Source organism: Spea bombifrons, chromosome 7, assembly GCF_027358695.1.
Source record: "Spea bombifrons isolate aSpeBom1 chromosome 7, aSpeBom1.2.pri, whole genome shotgun sequence".
Taxonomy (NCBI): domain Eukaryota; kingdom Metazoa; phylum Chordata; class Amphibia; order Anura; family Pelobatidae; genus Spea; species Spea bombifrons.
Window position 1 is genome coordinate 42,593,772 of NC_071093.1, and position 19,510 is coordinate 42,613,281.

Genomic DNA, 19,510 nt, shown 5'->3' on the forward strand with positions numbered 1-19,510 from the left:
CACGGAGCAAATGGTGGCATCTGACCCAGCGGCCAATCAGAGCTCTTCTCGCGGGCGGAAGGGTGATGTAAGTTGAGTTTTGTTATGGGCCAATAAATGAACCCAATCAGGGGTCCGGCGGTACCAATAGGCAATGGCATAGGTTCGGAGACCGATGTCTGCGGAGGGGGGAGGGCAGTAGAGAAAATGGGAAAATCCAATGATTTTTATAAACATTTTGGAAATGAATAAAAAATATATACTTCCATTACTGCTTTTGCGACTTATATTGCGAGGGTAATCTACACTAATATAAAACAGGGGGGTCGGCAGACCGATGGGAGTTAAACACACAAAACGCTATTAGACGGCCCCGCTACCCACCACGACGACAAAACACAATAACCTTTTGGCCGGTTACCAAGCGGTCCTATCGCTCGAGTCCCGGTGGTAAAGCAGTTAATTACCGGTGACCGCGGTGGTTTATTACCCCGTGCCATCCTCCGCTGCACCCTCTTGCGTGCCCTGGATTTCACTTGTTATCACAGAGAGTTTAATCAAATCCTCTTGTCATCTTTGGGTTTAATGGCTGACCTATATTCTATTTATTGCGAGACGGGGAAAAAAAACAGGTGTCGGGTATAACGGCCGTGACATAGTGACCGGATTCTGCTCTAATCGGGGAGTACCGGGATCTGTACACATTATCGGGCTTTTAGGGCTGTAGAACCCTGCGATACCCTCATACCCAGCAAACATTCCGTGCTCCTAGAAAAAGAACGGCATCAGGGGAGGAAGAAGAGGGGCATCAGAAGAGGAAAGAGGGACAGCAAGGGAGGAAAGAGGGGCATCAGAAGAGGAAAGAGGGACAGCAAGGGAGGAAAGAGGGGCATCAGAAGAATTTGGGTTCAGAGATGGCCACTTGTGAGATATGGTTATCTGCACAGGCGGATCCAGGTTCAGACCTTAGGACGCAGGTGAGCGATTTACGTCGTAACCCAACACAAGGATAAAGTGCGCTGGAAAGCGTATGAATATGAAAGAGCCGCGTCACATTCCGCGGGGAGAGTTGGCCTGGAACGGGTCCTCATGCACATTAATCAGGGCTGCTGCCGCCTCGCGTGTTTGGCGGTGTTGAGTTTCGCGTACAGCTGGGGTTGACGTAAGTTTGGAGCCCTGGAAGCGCGTTTCACTTTAATCTCCCTCCGTCTTGGCGATGTGAGTTTTATTTAGGGCATCGGCCTACACTTCCTCGCCCCGCAGGATCAGCGCAATTACGTCCTTAAACAGATACTTTAGGATTGAGCGCTTATTGAAAGGGACACGCCGGTGTCCGAGGGAGCCCCCAAAACAAGCAAGACAAAAGAAAAATGGATTAAAAAAAATTGTTAGGGTGAAGATGCAGCTGCAGAGCTGCAGCTTCCCACCCCATTTTTTAGAATAATAATAATAACAATAATAATAATAATGCCTATTATTATTGTTATTATTATTATTCTTTGACAAAAGGTTTGGGTGGGAGATGCTTATTGGAGACACATCTATTGCGCTCGAAGGAGCAAAAATTAGCAGAAACTGGAATTTTACAGAAATTCAGCCGTACCAAGCCAGCGCTAGCAGTAGTAGATAAGTGGAACACTCCCCAGCAGAGGTGGTAGAGGGTAATACAGCGAGGAGATTTAAACATGGGATCGGCATACGGCTCCTGAATCTAAGACGAGACCAGCGATTGAGATCTGAGTCTTTACATCAGGAGAAACGGGCGACTAGATGGGGGCCGAATGGGGCCGATCTGCCGGCGAATTCTAAGCTTCTACGTGACTTCCTCTGCCCTCTCGTTGTTCGGCGTGATGGGAGTGGTCATCCGTAGTAGTTGAAGTGCCAGATGTTATAGTTTCCTTAAACCAGCAGGCTGTGACAGTAAAACGTTTACAGTTTTTCTTGTAAAATGACTTTAGCCGCGTCGCCAGCGAGCCGCGGGTACCGGGCTGACCCACATCGGAGCGCGGATACCCAGGGGGCGGTGGTACGCGGCGTGTGCGTTCCTGCTTGTTTTTGTGTGTGTATAAACTGTCGCGGATGTCATTATTTGCTGTGTTTTGTGTACACAGGATCCAGGCTGCCACCTGCGAAGCTTCAGCCCTACACCCTATAACAGACATCTTCTTGATGGTAAATTTCAATCATTCTCCCCGGGATGACTCTGAGTTTCCCGGTTTTTGCCCCGGTCTCAGGCAGATTCTCCGGGTCACAAAAGTCTGGCTCCGACTCCTTCCTATTCTCCCCGCGGTGATCACATAGAAGACTCCCAGTTGGTGCTTTTACTCCCAGTATGTTTTGGATGATACCCCTGCTTGAATGCAGGTGGCTCGATTTAGTGTATCTTTAAATAACGACAAGTCGAAGACGTGTAGAACCTTGAAGAACAAAGCATTTCCAGCAAGAAGATGAGAGAGAACTTACGGGAAAGGTGAACGCCGAAGCGGCCTATTTATAGAAGATTGGTTATTCATGTCTATAACACGAAGCCATGATTATTCATAAGCGGATTTCTCAGCAGTACATAGAAAAGCGGCCAACGTTGTGCAACAAGGGACGAGATAACGAGATGAAACGAAACGGTCCGCGCAGCTGCGCACGTCAACCGAACAACTGCATTTATCATACAGGGTTCATTTTTAGCTTAAAAAATTGACGAAGGTGTATAAAAATACTGGGAAATTAGTTAAAACGCCACATAATTAGTATCCATGTAGCTTGTATGCCTCCCAAGTGTCCTTCGTTTTGAGAGACAAACCCTGTCCCTCTTTCCTCTTCTGATGCCCCTCTTTCCTCTTCTGATGCCCTTCTTTCTTCCCTTGCTGTCCCCCTTTCCTCTTCTGATGCCCCACTTTCTTCCCTTGCTGTCCCCCTTTCCTCTTCTGATGCCCCTCTTTCCTCCCTTGCTGTCCCCCTTTCCTCTTCTGATGCCCCTCTTTCCTCCCTTGCTGTCCCTCTTTCTTCCCTTGCTGTCCCTCTTTCCTCCCCTTATGCCCCTTGTTTCTAGGAGCTCGGAATGTTTGCTGGGTATGAGGGGATCGCAGGGTTCTACAGCCCTAAAAGCCCCAATAATGTGCGCAAGATCACAACGCAATAGGCACGTGCGTAGCTGCAGTTTTCTCTAATGCCCAGAGGTGGCTGTAGTTGGATCAGTGCAGTCCTACCAGATGCGGGACAGTTTCCAGGTATGGGGCTGCAGTGATTATTCAAAATACTTTGCATATTAATTACAATTTTAGTATGTAAACACAATTTCCTGCTTCCAATCCAGACACAGGAAGTAGCAGATCTCCCTTTACTGGGGGAGTGGCTTAGTAAAAGGGGCAGGGCTAGCCAAGCATGGAGGCAGGTCTATCTGGGTATGAGGCGGTGATGCCATGCACAGGGGCAGGGCTAGCCCCCGACAGCTTTAAATGGGTAAGGAGCATACCTGGGACCTCTCTGGGTTTGACCTGGAGATTGCCGGGTGAAGCATCGCTTCTCCGGGTCAAGACCTGAATCCTCCGGGTCGCGGGAGCGGGGTCTTGACACGCCCCTCTCTCCGCCCATTTTCCCTTTAAATGGGGGTGTCAGGGGGACCTCCGAACCAATGTGATGCTAAAGAGAATCCGGAACATGTTATTACTGTGTCGGCCCCTTCCCAGGCGGAGAGTCACCGACATCTCCACGTCCCTGGCAGCACAATTTATAGGCCCGTCATTAAACTGCAGAGGAAATCTAGAAGAGAAGGTTATATTATCACGGTGCCGGCAGCCCAGGCTGATAAAAGTAAGTCTTATGCAAACACCGTCAGATGCACAAAATGATTTCAGCGCTGGCTCTGCTGCCAGCGCACTCCAAAAGCCATAACCGGAAGCCATGAATCTCTAATTAATTGCATTTCAATAATTAGCTGCCTAAAGCATCTGCCACCCTTCCGTGTATTGTTTTTTTGTAAAATGATTCAGAATTGGAGCTTGGTATCTAGATGTACCACACATGCATAGCTCTCAACTGTCCTGTATTCTGAGGGGACAGTCCTGATTGTCCCGTAGCTGCCCCTCTGCATCAACGGCCGGTTGGGGGGGGATCGTCTGATCTCTTCTGACATAAGTGGAGGATCGTCCTGTTGCAACAAAGACCTCCGTCGACCATCTTAGGACACAAACCCAACAAAGTTGTCCAGGTTTGGTCGCTCGAACTCGTGCCGTCACTATGTACTAAATCACAGCTAACCCAGTCCTCGAACGTTTTTGATTGTTGGGTGGAATTACCGTATTTTGATACATTTAATCTAAAAGTGCCCCTTTTTGGAAGCCGAGATGGTGTCTCGATGTGGCTGTACACGTATCTGATCGATTTCCTACTCTGATGTTCTCTCCCTTCTTCTCAACCCTCACAAGGACTGCGTGACCCCATCAGCCACAATCAGCAACTTAACAACTGGGGAGAGAGAACTGAATGGGGAGGAATAATCACGTGGATCTTGAAGACGGGTCGTTCAGGTGGGCATCCCCATGGTATACATATAGGGTGGGTGTCTGAATTGGATGAATTGGAAATAGCGTCCGATCCCCTTTAAGGAAGCGCAGCTTTTCCATGGTCAGCCGGTCTCTGCATTGTATTTGCACGCCACGGCTCATCGCTCCGAATAAAGTCAGCTATGTACACAAAGTACGTGACATTTAAAGGAATGCCGGGTGCGCGTAAAATATGTCTCTGTGCCAAGCGTCCCACTTCTGCGTTAAAGGAAACATTCTACAGAAGAACCAGTCCTTGTTGTTCCAGTGCCGACCCTTCTAGAATCTCACAACTTAAGCCTGATTTGTTAAAAGGGAAAGAAACTAAAAAAATTCCCAAAAAATATTTTTTGGCTTTCTTTTTAAGACTCCGGAGATTAGTTTCAGTTAAACGTGTTTATTACTTCTTTTGCCAACGCCCTTGAAGTCTCTTCCACCGGTTCAACCTGACGAGCGACAGACTAGAAAGTATTATGCGGATAACGCTAAGCGAGATCCGTGCTGGATGTTAACCGGGTTTAATAACTGGGTTTCTGTGTGCTAATACCTTACGGCGCACGGAATTTACAGAAACTACAGCTAATTGCCTCAAAAATCCTGGGGGGGAGGGAAATAAAAATAGTTTTACCAAATAAGGCATGACGGCGCATTGTATTGGAGAACATCTATCACCCCCCCCCAAATCCTACATTTTACAGTTACATACATTAAATAAATCTATATGATAATAAGATATATAATAAAATATTAATATCAGGGGAGGCAAGAGTGACGTATATTTAAAATATAATATACCGTATATGATAATATAATAATATATATTATAATATATATAATATATATTATGAGTCAGAGGGGACGGTTCAGTATCCATTCTTGGAATCCTGTCGGTCGTTGGTCTCGTCTCAGATTCAGGAGCCCTATGCCGATCCCCTCACTGTATTACCCTCTACCGCTTCTGATGGGAAGCTGTTCCATTTATCTACCACCCTCTCAATAGACGAAAACTGTCTTAGTCCGACGGTTTTCGCCCAGATGCGACACTTCCCCTAAAGTCCAGATACAGAAAAGCATTTGTATAGACGCAGGGGTGAAAACCGCGCAGTCATGGCTGGAGGAGACCTCACCCTCCCCGGCGGGTATTCCGCTGGCACGTACTTGGCACGACGTGGCTTCATAAGCATTTGTTGATTTCATGCATTATGACGATACACAAACATGTTTGTCTATAATAAATCTGTCTGCGGCCGGAAAAAGCAAAACATAAGCTAACATTTACCGATCGGGAGAACACCGTGTCGCTGTGATTGGAAGTCCACCCACACAGGGAAGTCATTAGTCTGACACCAGAAATTAGGATTTAGGTGCTAATCGCTTGTTGTTTGCAGGCGCCGAGGATGGACGTTCTCTGTCGTTCCGATCTCCGCGGGGAGCCCAGGGCTCACCCTGTCCCCGGGTAGTTGGTTTCCAGCCATGTTGACGAGTGGAACTTGGGAAGCCTTAATTGATTCAGAGGAAGGACTTGCGGACCATTAGTTTTGTCCGAATCGTAAGGTATGAATGGGAAGCTTTGTGTGTTTTGTTGTCTAGGAGCTCGATAGGATCCACGTGCCCCCCCCCCTTTCTCAGCGTCCGACCCTACAGACCTCCAGAGTCAATAAACCGGGACTGGGGTTCAGCCAAACCCTGATAAAACCAGCAAACAAGCGCCAGCGCCAACCAACCCATCCCTAAAAAACCCGCCAAGTGAAGGGTTAACGTTCCTTCAATTAAGTTGCCAAGCCAAGCCTGTGTCCGATGGGAGACATGGCCAGCAAACTGAGAAAAAGCGGTCTGAGCCATTATTATTTATTATTAGCAGGGACCGCCGTGCTGTAAGAAGACGACTCGCTGATTTTATCGGTCGAAAACCAAATACTTGATAAAAAAAAAATAAAAAAAAAAATCGACCGCTGTTTTAAAGAACATACGCAACATAATGGAAGGAGTTTACAAAGTGGGACCAAACAAAAAGCTCATGAGAATTTGGTATCGCGAAGATAAGAGTGTTATTGATTAGTAAAACAACCGGGCGGCAGATGCAGAGTGGAGAAAGACGATAAATTAACAGAGAACCGGCAATTAAACGGCCATACGGAATCCAATTATTTATTTTAATGACAAGTGCTAATCTTACTCAACGACCAGAGGTTATATGAAGCTTGGCAGATCGCTCAGCAGGAATGATGTGGGATCTCTGTGGGGGCCGTCGCCAAAAGGAGTTTAATAAATAGGTATCGTTACGGAGAGGCAGGCAGCATATAGGTGGGGGGGGCACAATTTATATACAAAAAAAAAAGGTATCGAGGATGCGAGGCGGGCGTCTAAATCTGCGTTAGGGGTAGAAACTTTTGGTAGTAACTTTTGGTCACGTCCATCATGAGTTCCTGAGTGCATTCGGGAAGCTCTCCAGAGAAAAGCCCTGAACAGAGAAAGCAACAAAACAGAGAAATGAATCAGAAATGCGGGATAAAACAGCTACAAGAATAAGATATTATATGAATATTTTTATTCTCAGGATCCACCATCTTTGTAAAAAGCCTGCTTTACCTGGGGGGGGGGTCATCTTGATTAAAATGACAGAAGAGGAGCGGACGCTCAGGACAGAGAATAATTATGCATCGTGTGACGCAAGCGGCGACATAAGGCAAAGGTAAAAGGGCTCTAATTATAGATGCAGACAGAAGTTTTATGAGATCGATACTTTTAAAGACTTTTATCATCTCATATTTTCTTATTTCTTTAATAAATTGAAGCAGGTTTGATCGAGGCGGAACTCACCGGGACATCCTGCGAACACGGTGAACGGGGGGACTACGGTTTCCGGGGGTAAGACGGTGTTGTCCAAAATTTTGCAACAGTCCTTTAAGACACATCTACGGCCCTGAAAGCAGCAGTGGGTAGAGATAAGAGTTAGTTGCAGAAGCAGGATTTCTTTTCTTGACTCGTACGAGGTCGCTGTGAGGACCTGCTGCTTGCCACGCGCTCCAGCAGGAGCTCCATGCTCTCAGACCGCTCACTCCTGACACGCGTGACCCATGAACGCTCGCCGTACCCGATACTCACAATCACGCAGTTCTTTCCTATGTGTACGTAGGATCCGATCTGTGCCGCATTCACCACGCAATCCTCTTCAATGAACACGTGGTCCCCAATATGCAGAGGGAAAAAGGCGACCCTGTGGAAGCAAGAGGTGAGAAGAATTGCTGAATCCGAATACCAAACCAGAAGAGGTCTAGCATCAGAGACACTTTAATTTTTAATTGATCTGCAGTTCCCATTTTACCTTCAAGCCACAAACTGTCTACATGAAAAGATTCACTAAACCCAAAAGCTTTACCGTCTGAATTAAAACCCCAAACCTCTGATAGATTCCGGTCTCTTTCTCTCTTCTCATTGGAAGGCACGTGGCAACTCAGTTCCACAAGAGCAGCGATACCATGTGTATTACCGGCACGTGTATCCGATAGGACACGTGCGCTGCTCACACGTGTGCCCCTTTTCCCAGTTTACTCTTCGGGTCTAATTAGCTGGCATCGCTCTTCATGCTCCTATTTTCTGGACCAAAATGATCTTTTGTCCTACAAAACCATTTTTGTTCTGCGCATGTTTTAATGACCCCGCGTTTGTCTCACCGTCACAGAGAGAAGCCGGGGGCTTTAAAAACACCTTCTCCTCTATTACATAGATAAAGGGCATTCACGGGCAGCTGTGATGACTGCAATTATGGCTAATCTAAGAACGCTGAGAATAACAGCATGCGAGCTCCATATTGAGCCAGGGGGTTTAAGCTGGATGTGGAGGGAGCTGGGAACCGGTCCAAAATCCAGAAGAACTGGGGGTGAAAACGTCTATGGGGCTGACCCCATTTTAGGAATTGCGCCTGTCCTCTATAGCACGCAATTACAAAGCTGACCACTGGGGGGCGCAGCTAAAATAAAGTCTCCCGGGCTGGCTGATAAAACGCACGCGCATGCATGAGATGTGCTATATCTTATAACACGGATCAGCTACACCTGCTGGGGAACATATATATCGCTAACATAGCTATCCCCAATCCACTGGGCCCATCATCAGGAGTTAAGGGTGTACTGCATGTGACGGACAAGTGTATTCTTCCAAACCACCGTAACCCATTATCTTATATTCTTCCAAACCACCGTAACCCATATTATATGATATTCTTTTAAACCCCTGTAAACCCATATTATACAATATTCTTCCCGTGTTGCGTGTGTGATGAACACCAGCGTTACTGTGGGTCAATTTATCGGGTTGTTCCATTTTTTGGCTCCGGGGTGGACCTGCCCTGCTGGGCTAAAATTTCTCTTTAAACTCACTTAATTTAAAATAAAGTTTTAAATAATAAAACATAATATATAATAATAAAATGTATTTATTTAAATATTAGCACAAATAAATAAATATATATATATTACAGATTCTGAATGATAAGCATCAAAGGAAACAAAATATTTACAAATTTCATAATGTCTTAGGAACAACAATAATACATGAAATTAAAGCTTGTCCCAGACCAAATACTTGTGATTTAAATAAAACCCCAAAACGTTCTCACCCTTTGCTGAATTTCTTAAAAGGAGGCCTGATCACGCTGCGACTTTTGATGACACAGTGACGACCGACGCGGACATTCGCCAGGTCTCCCCGAATAATGCAATCATTCATAACGATGGTCTGCAGAGGGAAAGACAGACGCGAGCTTAAGGAAAACGTAACATCCCAACCTCTATACTGCCCAGCAGCTCTAGATCTCCATGCAAGCCTCTCCACAAGAGCTGACACTCGTTTCAGGAGACAACGTCTCTAAACCTCTAGTTTTAGATTACGACCTCTTGTTCTAACACTTTTTTGCCCGTAAGATTCCATTCCAGCCATGAGCGTTCTGTGTCATCATCATCATTACATTATTCTTATCTTTTATTTATACAGCAATTCTCATTCATGCACTCATTACGCCGCTTACCTTTCCATTTAGCACAATGTTTTGGCTGCCGCACAGTACAGACTGTCTGCTTACTTTGTTTCCGGATGCCTGTGAAAGAAACGCATATAGAATTAAATAAGGACTATGGTTTGATTCATGTGCGATCCGTTAATGGGATAGGGGGTCTGTGCTGGCAGAGCGTTATGGGAGTCAGTCCAGGATAACACAGTTATGTAATATATGCGGATTGAAGCAGTGGATTATTAGACTAGAAGTCATCTGAACCTCATTCGGAGGCATAGAAAGTGGCTTGGAGACGGGGAATGTGGCTACAAGGAGAATTCTATTTAAAAACCCCGGCTTAGAGAGACAGAGAGCTGTTTAGCTGATGAGAATCGAGCTTAGAGAGGATGACTGAAGCCAAGTTAGACAGCTGTGCTTTACAGGCCTTGTTGAAAAGCAGCATCTTTAAAAGGAAAGTAAGAAGGAAAATGATTAACTCTTCTTGCACCCGGCCCCGCCAGCATACAAGCCTGAACGTAAAAGTACGGTAACTATTTAGCTTCCCAAAGTAGCGACCGGGCAATATGTTTATACAGCGGCTGGTAGGTACCGGGTTCAATGACACACTGATCTTAAACATATCTTCAGCAGTGTGTGTGTGTGTGTGTGTGTGTGTGTGTGTGTATGTGTAAGCAGTGCATCCCGTGTTACAGTCAGACATACAGCAGGGTATACAGTGTATGTGTAAGCAGTGTATCCCGTGTTACAGTCAGACATGCAGTAGGGTATACAGCGTATGTGTAAGCAGCGTATCCCGTGTTACAGTCAGATATACAGCAGGGTATACAGTGTATGTGTAAGCAGCGCATCCCGTGTTACAGTCAGACATACAGCAGGGTATACAGTGTATGTGTAAGCAGTGTATCCCGTGTTACAGTCAGACATGCAGCAGGGTATACAGCGTATGTGTAAGCAGTGTATCCCGTGTTACAGTCAGATGTACAGCAGGGTGTATATGGGCGTATTCTGCCGACAGTCACTGTATTACAGTACACACAGTGCGTGAGCCCAGCTCCTGTGCTGTGTACAGCCTGTCGGTGTACTCGGCTCCAGGCCGCCATTCCCCGGGTGTATACGGATGCACAGCGACTCACGGTCTCTATATACTCCGATTTATTATACAGCAGCTCACTCAGCTCCATGGCTCCTCCGGTTCGGCGTCACTTCCGGCGTGCGCTCCCTGGGGCGGGGCCGGCGAGATCACATGACTGCGTGTGTGAGGGACGAGGGCTCCGGGAGGGAAATGTGACATGTTTGTACACAGAATCGGCGCGCGTGAAGCGAGACATTCCGGGCACCGGCTGGACAGTATGTACCCACTGCACGCGTGTTTATGACAGGACACACATGTTCATGGTACGTGATCCTGTGCGTGACCCCCCACGTAAGATACATGTGTGCGTGTATTTAGTGACCGATACACTTCCATACAGGGGGTTCTATCCCCTTCACTATACATTACGAAGGGCCCGTCCCAGTAATTCTACTGCATGAGGAGCTTGGCCAGCCCTGTGTAATGTATAGTTAAATTCCTGAGATTTCTGCGATGTCCCCTCACATTGAATTATACATCACACAGGGCTGCCTTAGCCCTTCTTACTGGAGGAATCTGCCACTATATGCCCTTTATAGTGAATAGTGAAGTGAAAGAGTTAAAACTCTCCAGAAAACTCTGTTTAGCGAATAAACCCCAGAGAGGATACTGTGTGCTACTCATTGTGTGTCGCTGTATGTACTCGGGGGTTCAGATCCCATCGCTGTCTGAGAAAAAAATAGATCAGACATTTTTAAATACTTTAAGACGATTAAATTCCCTCATCCGTTTTTGGTTCCATTTCTTGTTTAAATAAATAATGAGCTCGTTTCCGCACTGCTTACATTCATACACAAAGCCACCGATCAGAATACGGAACACACATGTCCTGCGATCGGTAAAGTCTCGTACGCGTGTATGCGCGCATGTGGATCTGTAGCTAGACATGTATGTGCTTCCGCTGCAACCCTTTCCGGGCTCACCCTGCTGAGAATCAGCCCTACCTCTGTATTTATTTATAACTCTTAGTTATGATATCGCATAGCAAACGCAGGCTGATCATGCAACATACATATAGCCCAATATATTGCGCATGTTCAAAAAAAATATATATATATATATATCGCGCATGTTTTAATATATGTGCTTCTCCTCTCTTGCAGCACATGGATAACTCCCAGGAGATTGGGATGGAAGTTTCTCCGGAAAAAAACCTCACTCCAGAAGAAGAAGAAAAGGTAAATATCTCAAGTAGAGAGGATTTTCAATAATATACAGATTAACCCTTTCCTGACATAACCGGTAGCAATCTTCTTCTGTCTGATCATGTTAAAGCATATGGAGGGGGGAGGGGAGGTAAATGGGACTATGTAAACGCGTATGAGTTTCCATTTAACGGTGTATTCGTCGTTTTCAAGCGTTCTACCTTTTTTTTTGTCCCCAGCTGAAAGAAAAACTTGCATTATTGAAAAAGGAATACAAGAGGACGTTCAACCGTTTGCAGGTGAGTGACGTAAAACCGTATGACCACGGAGAGGATTCTGCGCAGAGTCCTCTTCCGTATCTTTATGGACATCTGTATTGTTCTTGAAATCTTTATGATATTTCTGATAACCCTTCCGTAGCCGCCGTGGCTTCTTAGGGAATACATATTGACTCCTTCCTTGATTTTTTAATGAAACTGGGAAATATAAAAGGTGAACTTTTGTTTAAGCAGAAACACTTGAATTTCTTAAAGAATGTTTAATTCCTCCTTAACTTTGTAGAAATGGGGGGGGACGAACCCTGCGTTTGTATTGAAATTTGAAGTCATGGAAGATTATTTTTCTTTTCTCCTCTTAATTACAGCGTTCACAAACACAATTAAAGAAACCCGATGAGCAGAATCGCTCGCCTAGCCGAGCATCCGCACGCACAGGTGTGTCCCGAGACAATCACGTTGTAATGCTGCGTATCAGAGGACTGAAAGAATCTTTTTCGCTCAGATACAGAGTTTTTCTTGCAAAGCTTCATAGATCTAAATTTCCAGAGGAGGTAGAAAAAGACGCACCTTTGTTTTAATATATTACATTATAGAAGGTTTGTCCTTTTGCTTTTTAAGTGTAAAAGGGGCTTTTTTTCTGTCCATAAAACCCCATTGTGGTCTGTGCAAGACACCGTACTTACGTAGTACATGCAGGCTGTAAGCAAAGTTGGCTTCTCTTTATTGCGAGGAAGCGTGCACCTCTTTTTGGCTCTCCCTTTCTGTTAATCCTCTTTTTTCTCGCAGAACCACTGAATACTGCCGCTGATTCTTCGGGAAAGATAAGGGAGTCGCAACAATGTTTTCAAACCCCAAGGGAGGACGGTGACAGAAGGTTGTCCTTTAGATCGAACGTGGAGTCTGAAATACTCTGTGCAGGAACCGGTTCTCCTCAGTGTCCTGACGGACCAGAAAATGGCATTATTGAACACTCTCAAGAGCCCAGACCGTATAACCGAGGTCAGATTCTAAGAAGCCGACTGAAGTTAAAAAGATCTAGAAGAAGAGAATGTTCTGTAGAGTCATCGCCTACAAATACTCTGACGTTCCTGGACAGGTCGCAGCATGATGTGTCGGCGCTGTGCGCTTCTGGGTCACCGCTGTTCAAGAAGAGTATAAATGGTCGGGTTGGTGATGCGCAGCTTTGCCGGAATGAATGTGACAGAAGCCAGTCGTTTTCTCTCATTGGCCAACAAGAACGTTCATCAACCAAAGACATCACAGAGAATCACCATAGAATCCAACAAAACTCATTGGGGCTAAAAGAGACAGCATGTTCTTTAATGAACTCTTCCGACATAAGCGTCGTCAGCAGAGCGTGTGATACTAGCCCTAGTGTTCTTGGTACGCCGGAGATGTGCAAGCGGAAGACCACCGACGCTTCTTCGGAGTCCTCTTTGGAGAAGCCTCCCCCAAACACTAATGAGGGCCAAAGAAAGCCTAGCGTAATAGAAGAGAATAGCCCACTAACCTCCTGCACTCTCGTAGAAGGGCTGTTGTTCCCTGTGGAATACTATGTGAGGACAACTCGGCGCATGTCCAGCTGCCAGAGGAAAGTGGACCTTGATGCGGTTATTAACAGTCAGCTTGGCAGAGGCAGGAGAGGCACAAGAGGGAGAGGAAAACAAGAAAAGGTGACTAGAGAGTTGGATAGCGCTTTCCAGTCACTTTCACCCAATAGTTTTCTAGCTTCGGGATCTGTAACCAGCACCACTTCACTGACCCCACGCGGCCACCCAACTGCAGGCAAGTCCCGTGGAACCAGTCGATGCAGGCGTGGAAAAGGCAGAGGGGGTCGTGGTGCTGTAAATACATCGCTTGCAGAGATGTCGCCCGGTGCCAAGGAGGTCTCCGTCCAGCTAGAATTTAATAACGTGGCAAGTCCACCAACAAGCGGTTCCCAAAGCGAGAAAGAGAATTGCGAGGCGCAGTCGCAGAGTCAGATCGATTCGGCCGTTGAACCAGGATGTCCCATTACTGGAGCCGAGAAGCCCAGAAATAATGAGCGAATGAATTCACAAGCGAGCCAAATCATATCTCTGTCTGGAAGAAATGGGTACTCGTTGAGGCCACGAAATTCCCCCAGCTTCTCTGCTGATCCCCAGAAGGATGACTCTGAAAGGGGCCTCTTCAACCACATGCCATTAAAACAACACATCGAATGTTCCGGTGAGCCATGTTTATGACGTTTTGGGGGTATTTGCTTTCTGTGGGGATTTTGTTTTTTTGGCACTCATGGTTCATGAGATCATTCTCTTAAAAAAATCCTTAGGGGGCAGAAAAATTACCAATTAAAGATGCGTTTTGTTCGTCTGGAGGCTGGACTGTGTATGTCTGTAGTGAATATGGAACTAGATGCGTCTCCAGGGTTATCATTCTCAAGTTTAACCTGATAATTATTTCCTAGGTTCGCTGTTCCCGTCTCTGAGCAACAGGCTAAGCCTTAAACATCTGTCAAGTTCTTCCGACATCAGAGATTTCCATTTACCTGATGAGGAATTCGGTGACCTGAAGCTTCAAAAACTCAAGACTGCGAGTCATCCGGAGCCCTCGGTTCCAGAACAGCTCAAGAGTCAGAGACGCGGGAGATGTGATGGAAAGAACAGCACAGCGGTGCCACCCGCAGGCGGTTCCACCATCTTGCAAGGGGCAGAGGCAGCGTGTTCCGATGGTTCAAAACTTGATTTAGGACTTTTAAAAACAAGTGAGGAGCTCTTAAGCGATATGGAGTCTGCTGCTAGAAAACAATTATTGGCTTCACCAAAAGATGGCCCGGTATTGTCTCAGCTGTATCCCACTCCTGAATATCCAAAAGCTTTGACCCACGAGTCAGACACCCAACTTACACCGAGACAGGCACTGTCACCCGAAGTCTGTGAGAATGGGCGAGAACAAGACTTTCCTTTAAACCGGTCATGTGAAGAGGCCCGAAGGGACGGTGCCGACTATAGCAGAGTCTACGAAGGAGTTGGCACTGTATTTTTAAAGCCAACTACAATCACGCAAGTTTTGGATGGGCCATTGGTGTTCGATGCTTGTAGTCCTTCCGATACCTATTCATCTGCTGTCGATGAACTTGAAACCCACGGGGAACCTCACAGTAAAAGTGAACTCTCTGTTGAAATCCTTCCAGTAGATCAAAGTATGGAGCCTGTTGATGCGTCTCGCTTAGAGATGAGCTCAAAGAAACTGACATGTGACGTCCTCTTCTCTACTTCCATGTGTTCTGTCCCTCTAGAGACATTTGAGGAGACTGAGGTGGCCACCTGCACACCAGGCTTACCTTTGCTGGGTTCTTCTCCAGCTTTTGCACCTGCCTCACCATGCAGGGGTTCCCCTCTCACCTGCCGTCGTCCCAAATTACAATCTCAGACTGTCATCGGCTCACAGACTTTACCTGCAGGGGTCACTGGCGCTGAACCGGCGCTGGTGAAGAGTGATGGGATTGATTTAACGCAGTGCAACGTCACACGCACATGCAATGGAACGGTCAACTTTTCAGGAGCTGAACCACAAGAGTGTGAGAAAACAAAGCACGGGGAGGCGTGTAACACGCAGAGTGCGGGATATCCGGTGTCAGATATTGATGGAAACTCTTCTCAGGTACGTTGTTGGTTTTAATCCTTAAACAATTACAATTGCCATTTGTACACTTACGTTAAATAAAATACATAGATTAAAACAGTCTGACGCTCTTCCTACATGGATATTACCTTTGTGTTTTGCTTCTCTCTCGGTAGAGGCTAATAAAACAATAAATTCATGATATTTACTTGTATCTAATTTAAATGTATGTTTTTTTTGTGACACATCTGTAGTGTTTTCCCTAAGCTGGAGATAAGTCTTTATCACTTGTCTTGCCTTCAGGTGGCTGCTGCAGGTGGACCGGTTCCTGAGAAGATTGAAGAGAAGACGTTGAAGAGAGGTCGGCTGCACCTGGTGTCACAGATACAGGTTGGGAAATTGCTACCTGGTTTATTTAGAGAGGGCCGTCTATAACCGTACAATGACCATTATACCTTCTGGGGGCCTTTCGCTGGACTTAGTTACGTTCTAAAAACAAAGATCATAAGCGGGTACCTAACAACCTACTTACTTGGCTTCGGCAGCCCTCTGCAGACATTACTAAAAAAATAATCTTTTAGACCCAGGATGTTTTGATTGACAGCAGCTAACTTACACTCCGTATGGAGGCCGTTCTCATGTTATGGCTTCTGTTGGCAGGACGGCTGTCGGGGAAGGTGCGCGGTCGACCTGTCCTTGGTTTGGTGGGAATTTCCGGACTGTAGAGATCTGTGCATCGTGGCAGCGAGTGAATCTTCTGTGTCCCTCTGGAGGCCCAGGGACAATGACCGATGGGAGGCTGCGCACACGTGGGATTTTACAGAGGTCGGTGTGTAATTATTAGTGAAAATATACCATTTTGGTGTTAAACATGGAGCATGAATGTTCTTTTGGTTGCTATGGTGACTAGACATCTTTTACCCTCAATTTCACCAGAATATGATCTTCTAGCTGCCCGTGTCACACCCTGACCCCATAACCCTCGTGACCCGTTTGGGCACCCATCTCTGCTCAGTTTGCGCAAGTTCTCAGCAAGTTCCCGTCACCTTCAGATTTAAATGCCTTTGGCCTTAGTAATTTTTGTATCCCAAAGGATCTTGGAGAGTTATTTTCAGTTAAAACTAATGAATATCCGCAGCGACGGATCTATGGCAGGAGTCCTTGGCCTGTAGTATATATATATAGGTGCCCTACATTGATGAACTAATTAACACGTCCTTTGCAGGGAATTCTATCCCATCAACCTAAGAATGTTTTTTTTATGGTTTTGCTTGCAGGTGCCTGTCATCCAGATACTGCCTCTGCCTGGAGAGAAGAATATTGTTTGTGTTGCTCTTGGAAACCTGGAAATTCGGGAGATTTGGTAAGAAGAAGCGAGCAAAAGTGAAACAAATCACAAAGCCCATGCAGCCAGTCGTGATAAAGTTCTGTTGTGCACATGAACCATAAACGATTTGGACCAACTTTTAGTCCGTTTGTTTTGGGTGAACAGATTTTGCTTCCTGTCCTTTAATTTCGGAGAGCTTTTTCAATTCAAAAAAGAAATTTGTTGTCACCCTCTCTCTCTCACTCAATCTCTCAAACTCTCTTTATATGTCTCCCTACCTTCTCTGCCAATCACTTCTCTCCCCGTCTCCTTTTCAGCAGTTCTGTATCTCTTCTTGTTCTTCTGTTTCCGTCTTCTTTTTTGGTCAGCTTCTCCCCGCTATCCGCCGCATTCTCCATTATGGCCGCGTTATTCTGGCCTCTTGGAGTACTTCTGCAAAAGAGCGGAGCCATGGCGCACCACATGGGGACAGCCTCTTCCCAGTTCCTCCAATCGGGGGGAGAGGTTGTGCGCAAGGGCTCCGCCTCTTTGCAGAAGTGCTCCAGGGAGCGTGAGAAAATTCTGAGCTCTCTTCTTCGCTTTAATTTGTTTCGTTGAGGTCCGTCCTTGTTTTTCAGCTGGAGTCTTTGTTTCTTTCATTGACTGAAATCGCTGGTCTGTCTTAAAAGCTTTGACGTGTCTTGTCTTGAAAGGTCGTTACTCTGCCGGCCTGGAAGCCTGATGTGGGAGCAGCAAATGGTGACGCGCGGTCATGCCAAGATAGCTCAGGGATTAACCACGAACCGGATAGTCAGCAGCAGTGGTGTCGGCTCCAGCCAAGTGGTTGAGGTTCTCCAGCTTTCAGCCAAAGGAAGGTGAGACAATAAAGTGTATTAACTATTAATCAACATGCGCTTTGTTGTACATCAGGTTGCAGCTGAACACAACACTAAGCTCTAAATGTTTTGCAGCGCTGAAGGATCCCACAGACTGATCTCCCCGCAAGATACCGTCCTGGCCTTCTGTGAAGTGGACGGGGAGAGAAATGCTTTGGTCGGCTCTACCGTGGATAATAAAATTGTAATCTGGTAAGATTTGTTCCTTATGCAGAAATTGACCACATTGAAAATGTTGCTGGATTCCTCATTCTGTCCTCAGACGAGTTATAGCAGGAATTCCGAGGGTTTCTGGTCCTTTTTGAAGGATCTGCTGGTTTTGGCTTAAACTACCGGATCTCGCTGCGGGCTATAGGGAGGAACGGCTGCGTGAATGAGCGTGTAGTAATGGAACTGCAAATAATGTCCATTTACTTTTCTCTTTCCCAGGAACTTGGACACAAAACAACTCCTCCGCACGATTTACGTGGGTGATCTCTGCCAGGATTCCACTTGTCTGAGTGCATCGTCTGATTCCGTAAGGCTCCTCGTCCTCGATATTTACATTGGTTGACAGCTAAATAAAAAATATAAAGGTGCCAAGTAAACGGCGTACGTTTTTCTGTCGCAGGGTCTCTTGTTCCTGGTCTTTGCCGGTCTTCACAACGCCAGCCAGAAGGCCACCAGGACGTGCATATTCAGACTGATTGCGGTTAACCCTAAAGGAGCGCGATGTGCCAACGTCATGCATTACACGCTTCCGGACGATCACAGCGGGAGGTATTAGTAAATCCGTGTTATCATGCGTGTTGGTAATATAACATGTCGTGTGCTGTGTTCTTCAGGATGAGAGCACGAAGCAGAAAGTCAGTTCATTTTCTCTAAGCCTTTATATGCAGCAGGAAGAATGTGTAAGACGTCTCCGGGTCGTTTCATACATTGTTTTGTTTGACCAGGTTTCTGGAAGGAGATGTGAAAAACCGGAGTGCCGCCGCCGTATTATCCTGCGGAAGCATCGCCCTCTGGGACTTATCTCGCAGTCGGTGCTCCGCGATGCTCCCTCCGGCCCCGGATGCTCCCTGGAGCTTGGTGCGATGGGATCAAAGCTCTTCATCTATATTGGCTGGACAGAAAGACGGAAACATATGTATATATTCGTGTACCGGACTTTAACCCCTCACAGAAGAGAGAGCGCAGCGGGGGGCCATGCGGAAGAAAGTCTGAATGGGGGGAACTTCTGATTTTATACGGTGTATCCCATCCCCGGCCATCGAGTCCAAACATCAGGATTTGTTAGTATGCGGAGTCTCTGAGCCCTCTACTCACTGGGTCAGGATAAACGTCATCCGTAGAATATTATTAAATATTTATACTTAGAAGTTGTGAGTTTTTTCCACTAAGACGTGTATCTAAGCAAAATTCACTTAAACTCAAACCAAATTTATTTTACAAAATGTTCCCCACCAAAACGAACAAATCTTTCGCTACCGCTGTCTCGCGTCTCTGTCGCTCTTTGATTACTGCACTAACAGCAAGCTGCTGCCATATGAACGACTGTTGGACAAGCAGTTCAAGCACCTTTAGCCAGTATATGGTACGGCTTGCTTTGGAGTTACTACACCGACCGTTATCTGCAGGGATAC

At 46.2% G+C, this 19,510-nt stretch overlaps 2 protein-coding genes across 2 annotated transcripts; one reads left to right on the plus strand and one right to left on the minus strand.

Moving 5' to 3' along the window:
• Positions 1-6,644: 6,644 nt before the first annotated feature.
• DCTN5 (dynactin subunit 5) lies at positions 6,645-10,742 on the minus strand. The gene is made up of 6 exons (XM_053471496.1): positions 10,662-10,742; positions 9,544-9,612; positions 9,136-9,254; positions 7,623-7,734; positions 7,338-7,440; positions 6,645-6,978 (listed from the first exon to the last, which is right to left on the minus strand). The coding sequence occupies exons 1-6, from the start codon at positions 10,707-10,709 to the stop codon at positions 6,881-6,883; spliced, it is 549 nt and encodes a 182-aa protein (XP_053327471.1). The 5' UTR covers positions 10,710-10,742; the 3' UTR covers positions 6,645-6,880.
• A 6-nt stretch (positions 10,743-10,748) lies between these two features.
• On the plus strand, positions 10,749-19,240 carry PALB2 (partner and localizer of BRCA2). The gene is made up of 14 exons (XM_053472018.1): positions 10,749-10,923; positions 11,764-11,838; positions 12,045-12,104; positions 12,449-12,518; positions 12,870-14,291; positions 14,530-15,725; positions 15,990-16,076; positions 16,347-16,511; positions 16,964-17,049; positions 17,706-17,867; positions 17,964-18,080; positions 18,318-18,405; positions 18,499-18,647; positions 18,824-19,240. Exons 1-14 carry the CDS (start codon positions 10,915-10,917, stop codon positions 19,038-19,040), a joined length of 3,903 nt encoding a protein of 1,300 aa, XP_053327993.1. The 5' UTR covers positions 10,749-10,914; the 3' UTR covers positions 19,041-19,240.
• Positions 19,241-19,510: the final 270 nt, after the last annotated feature.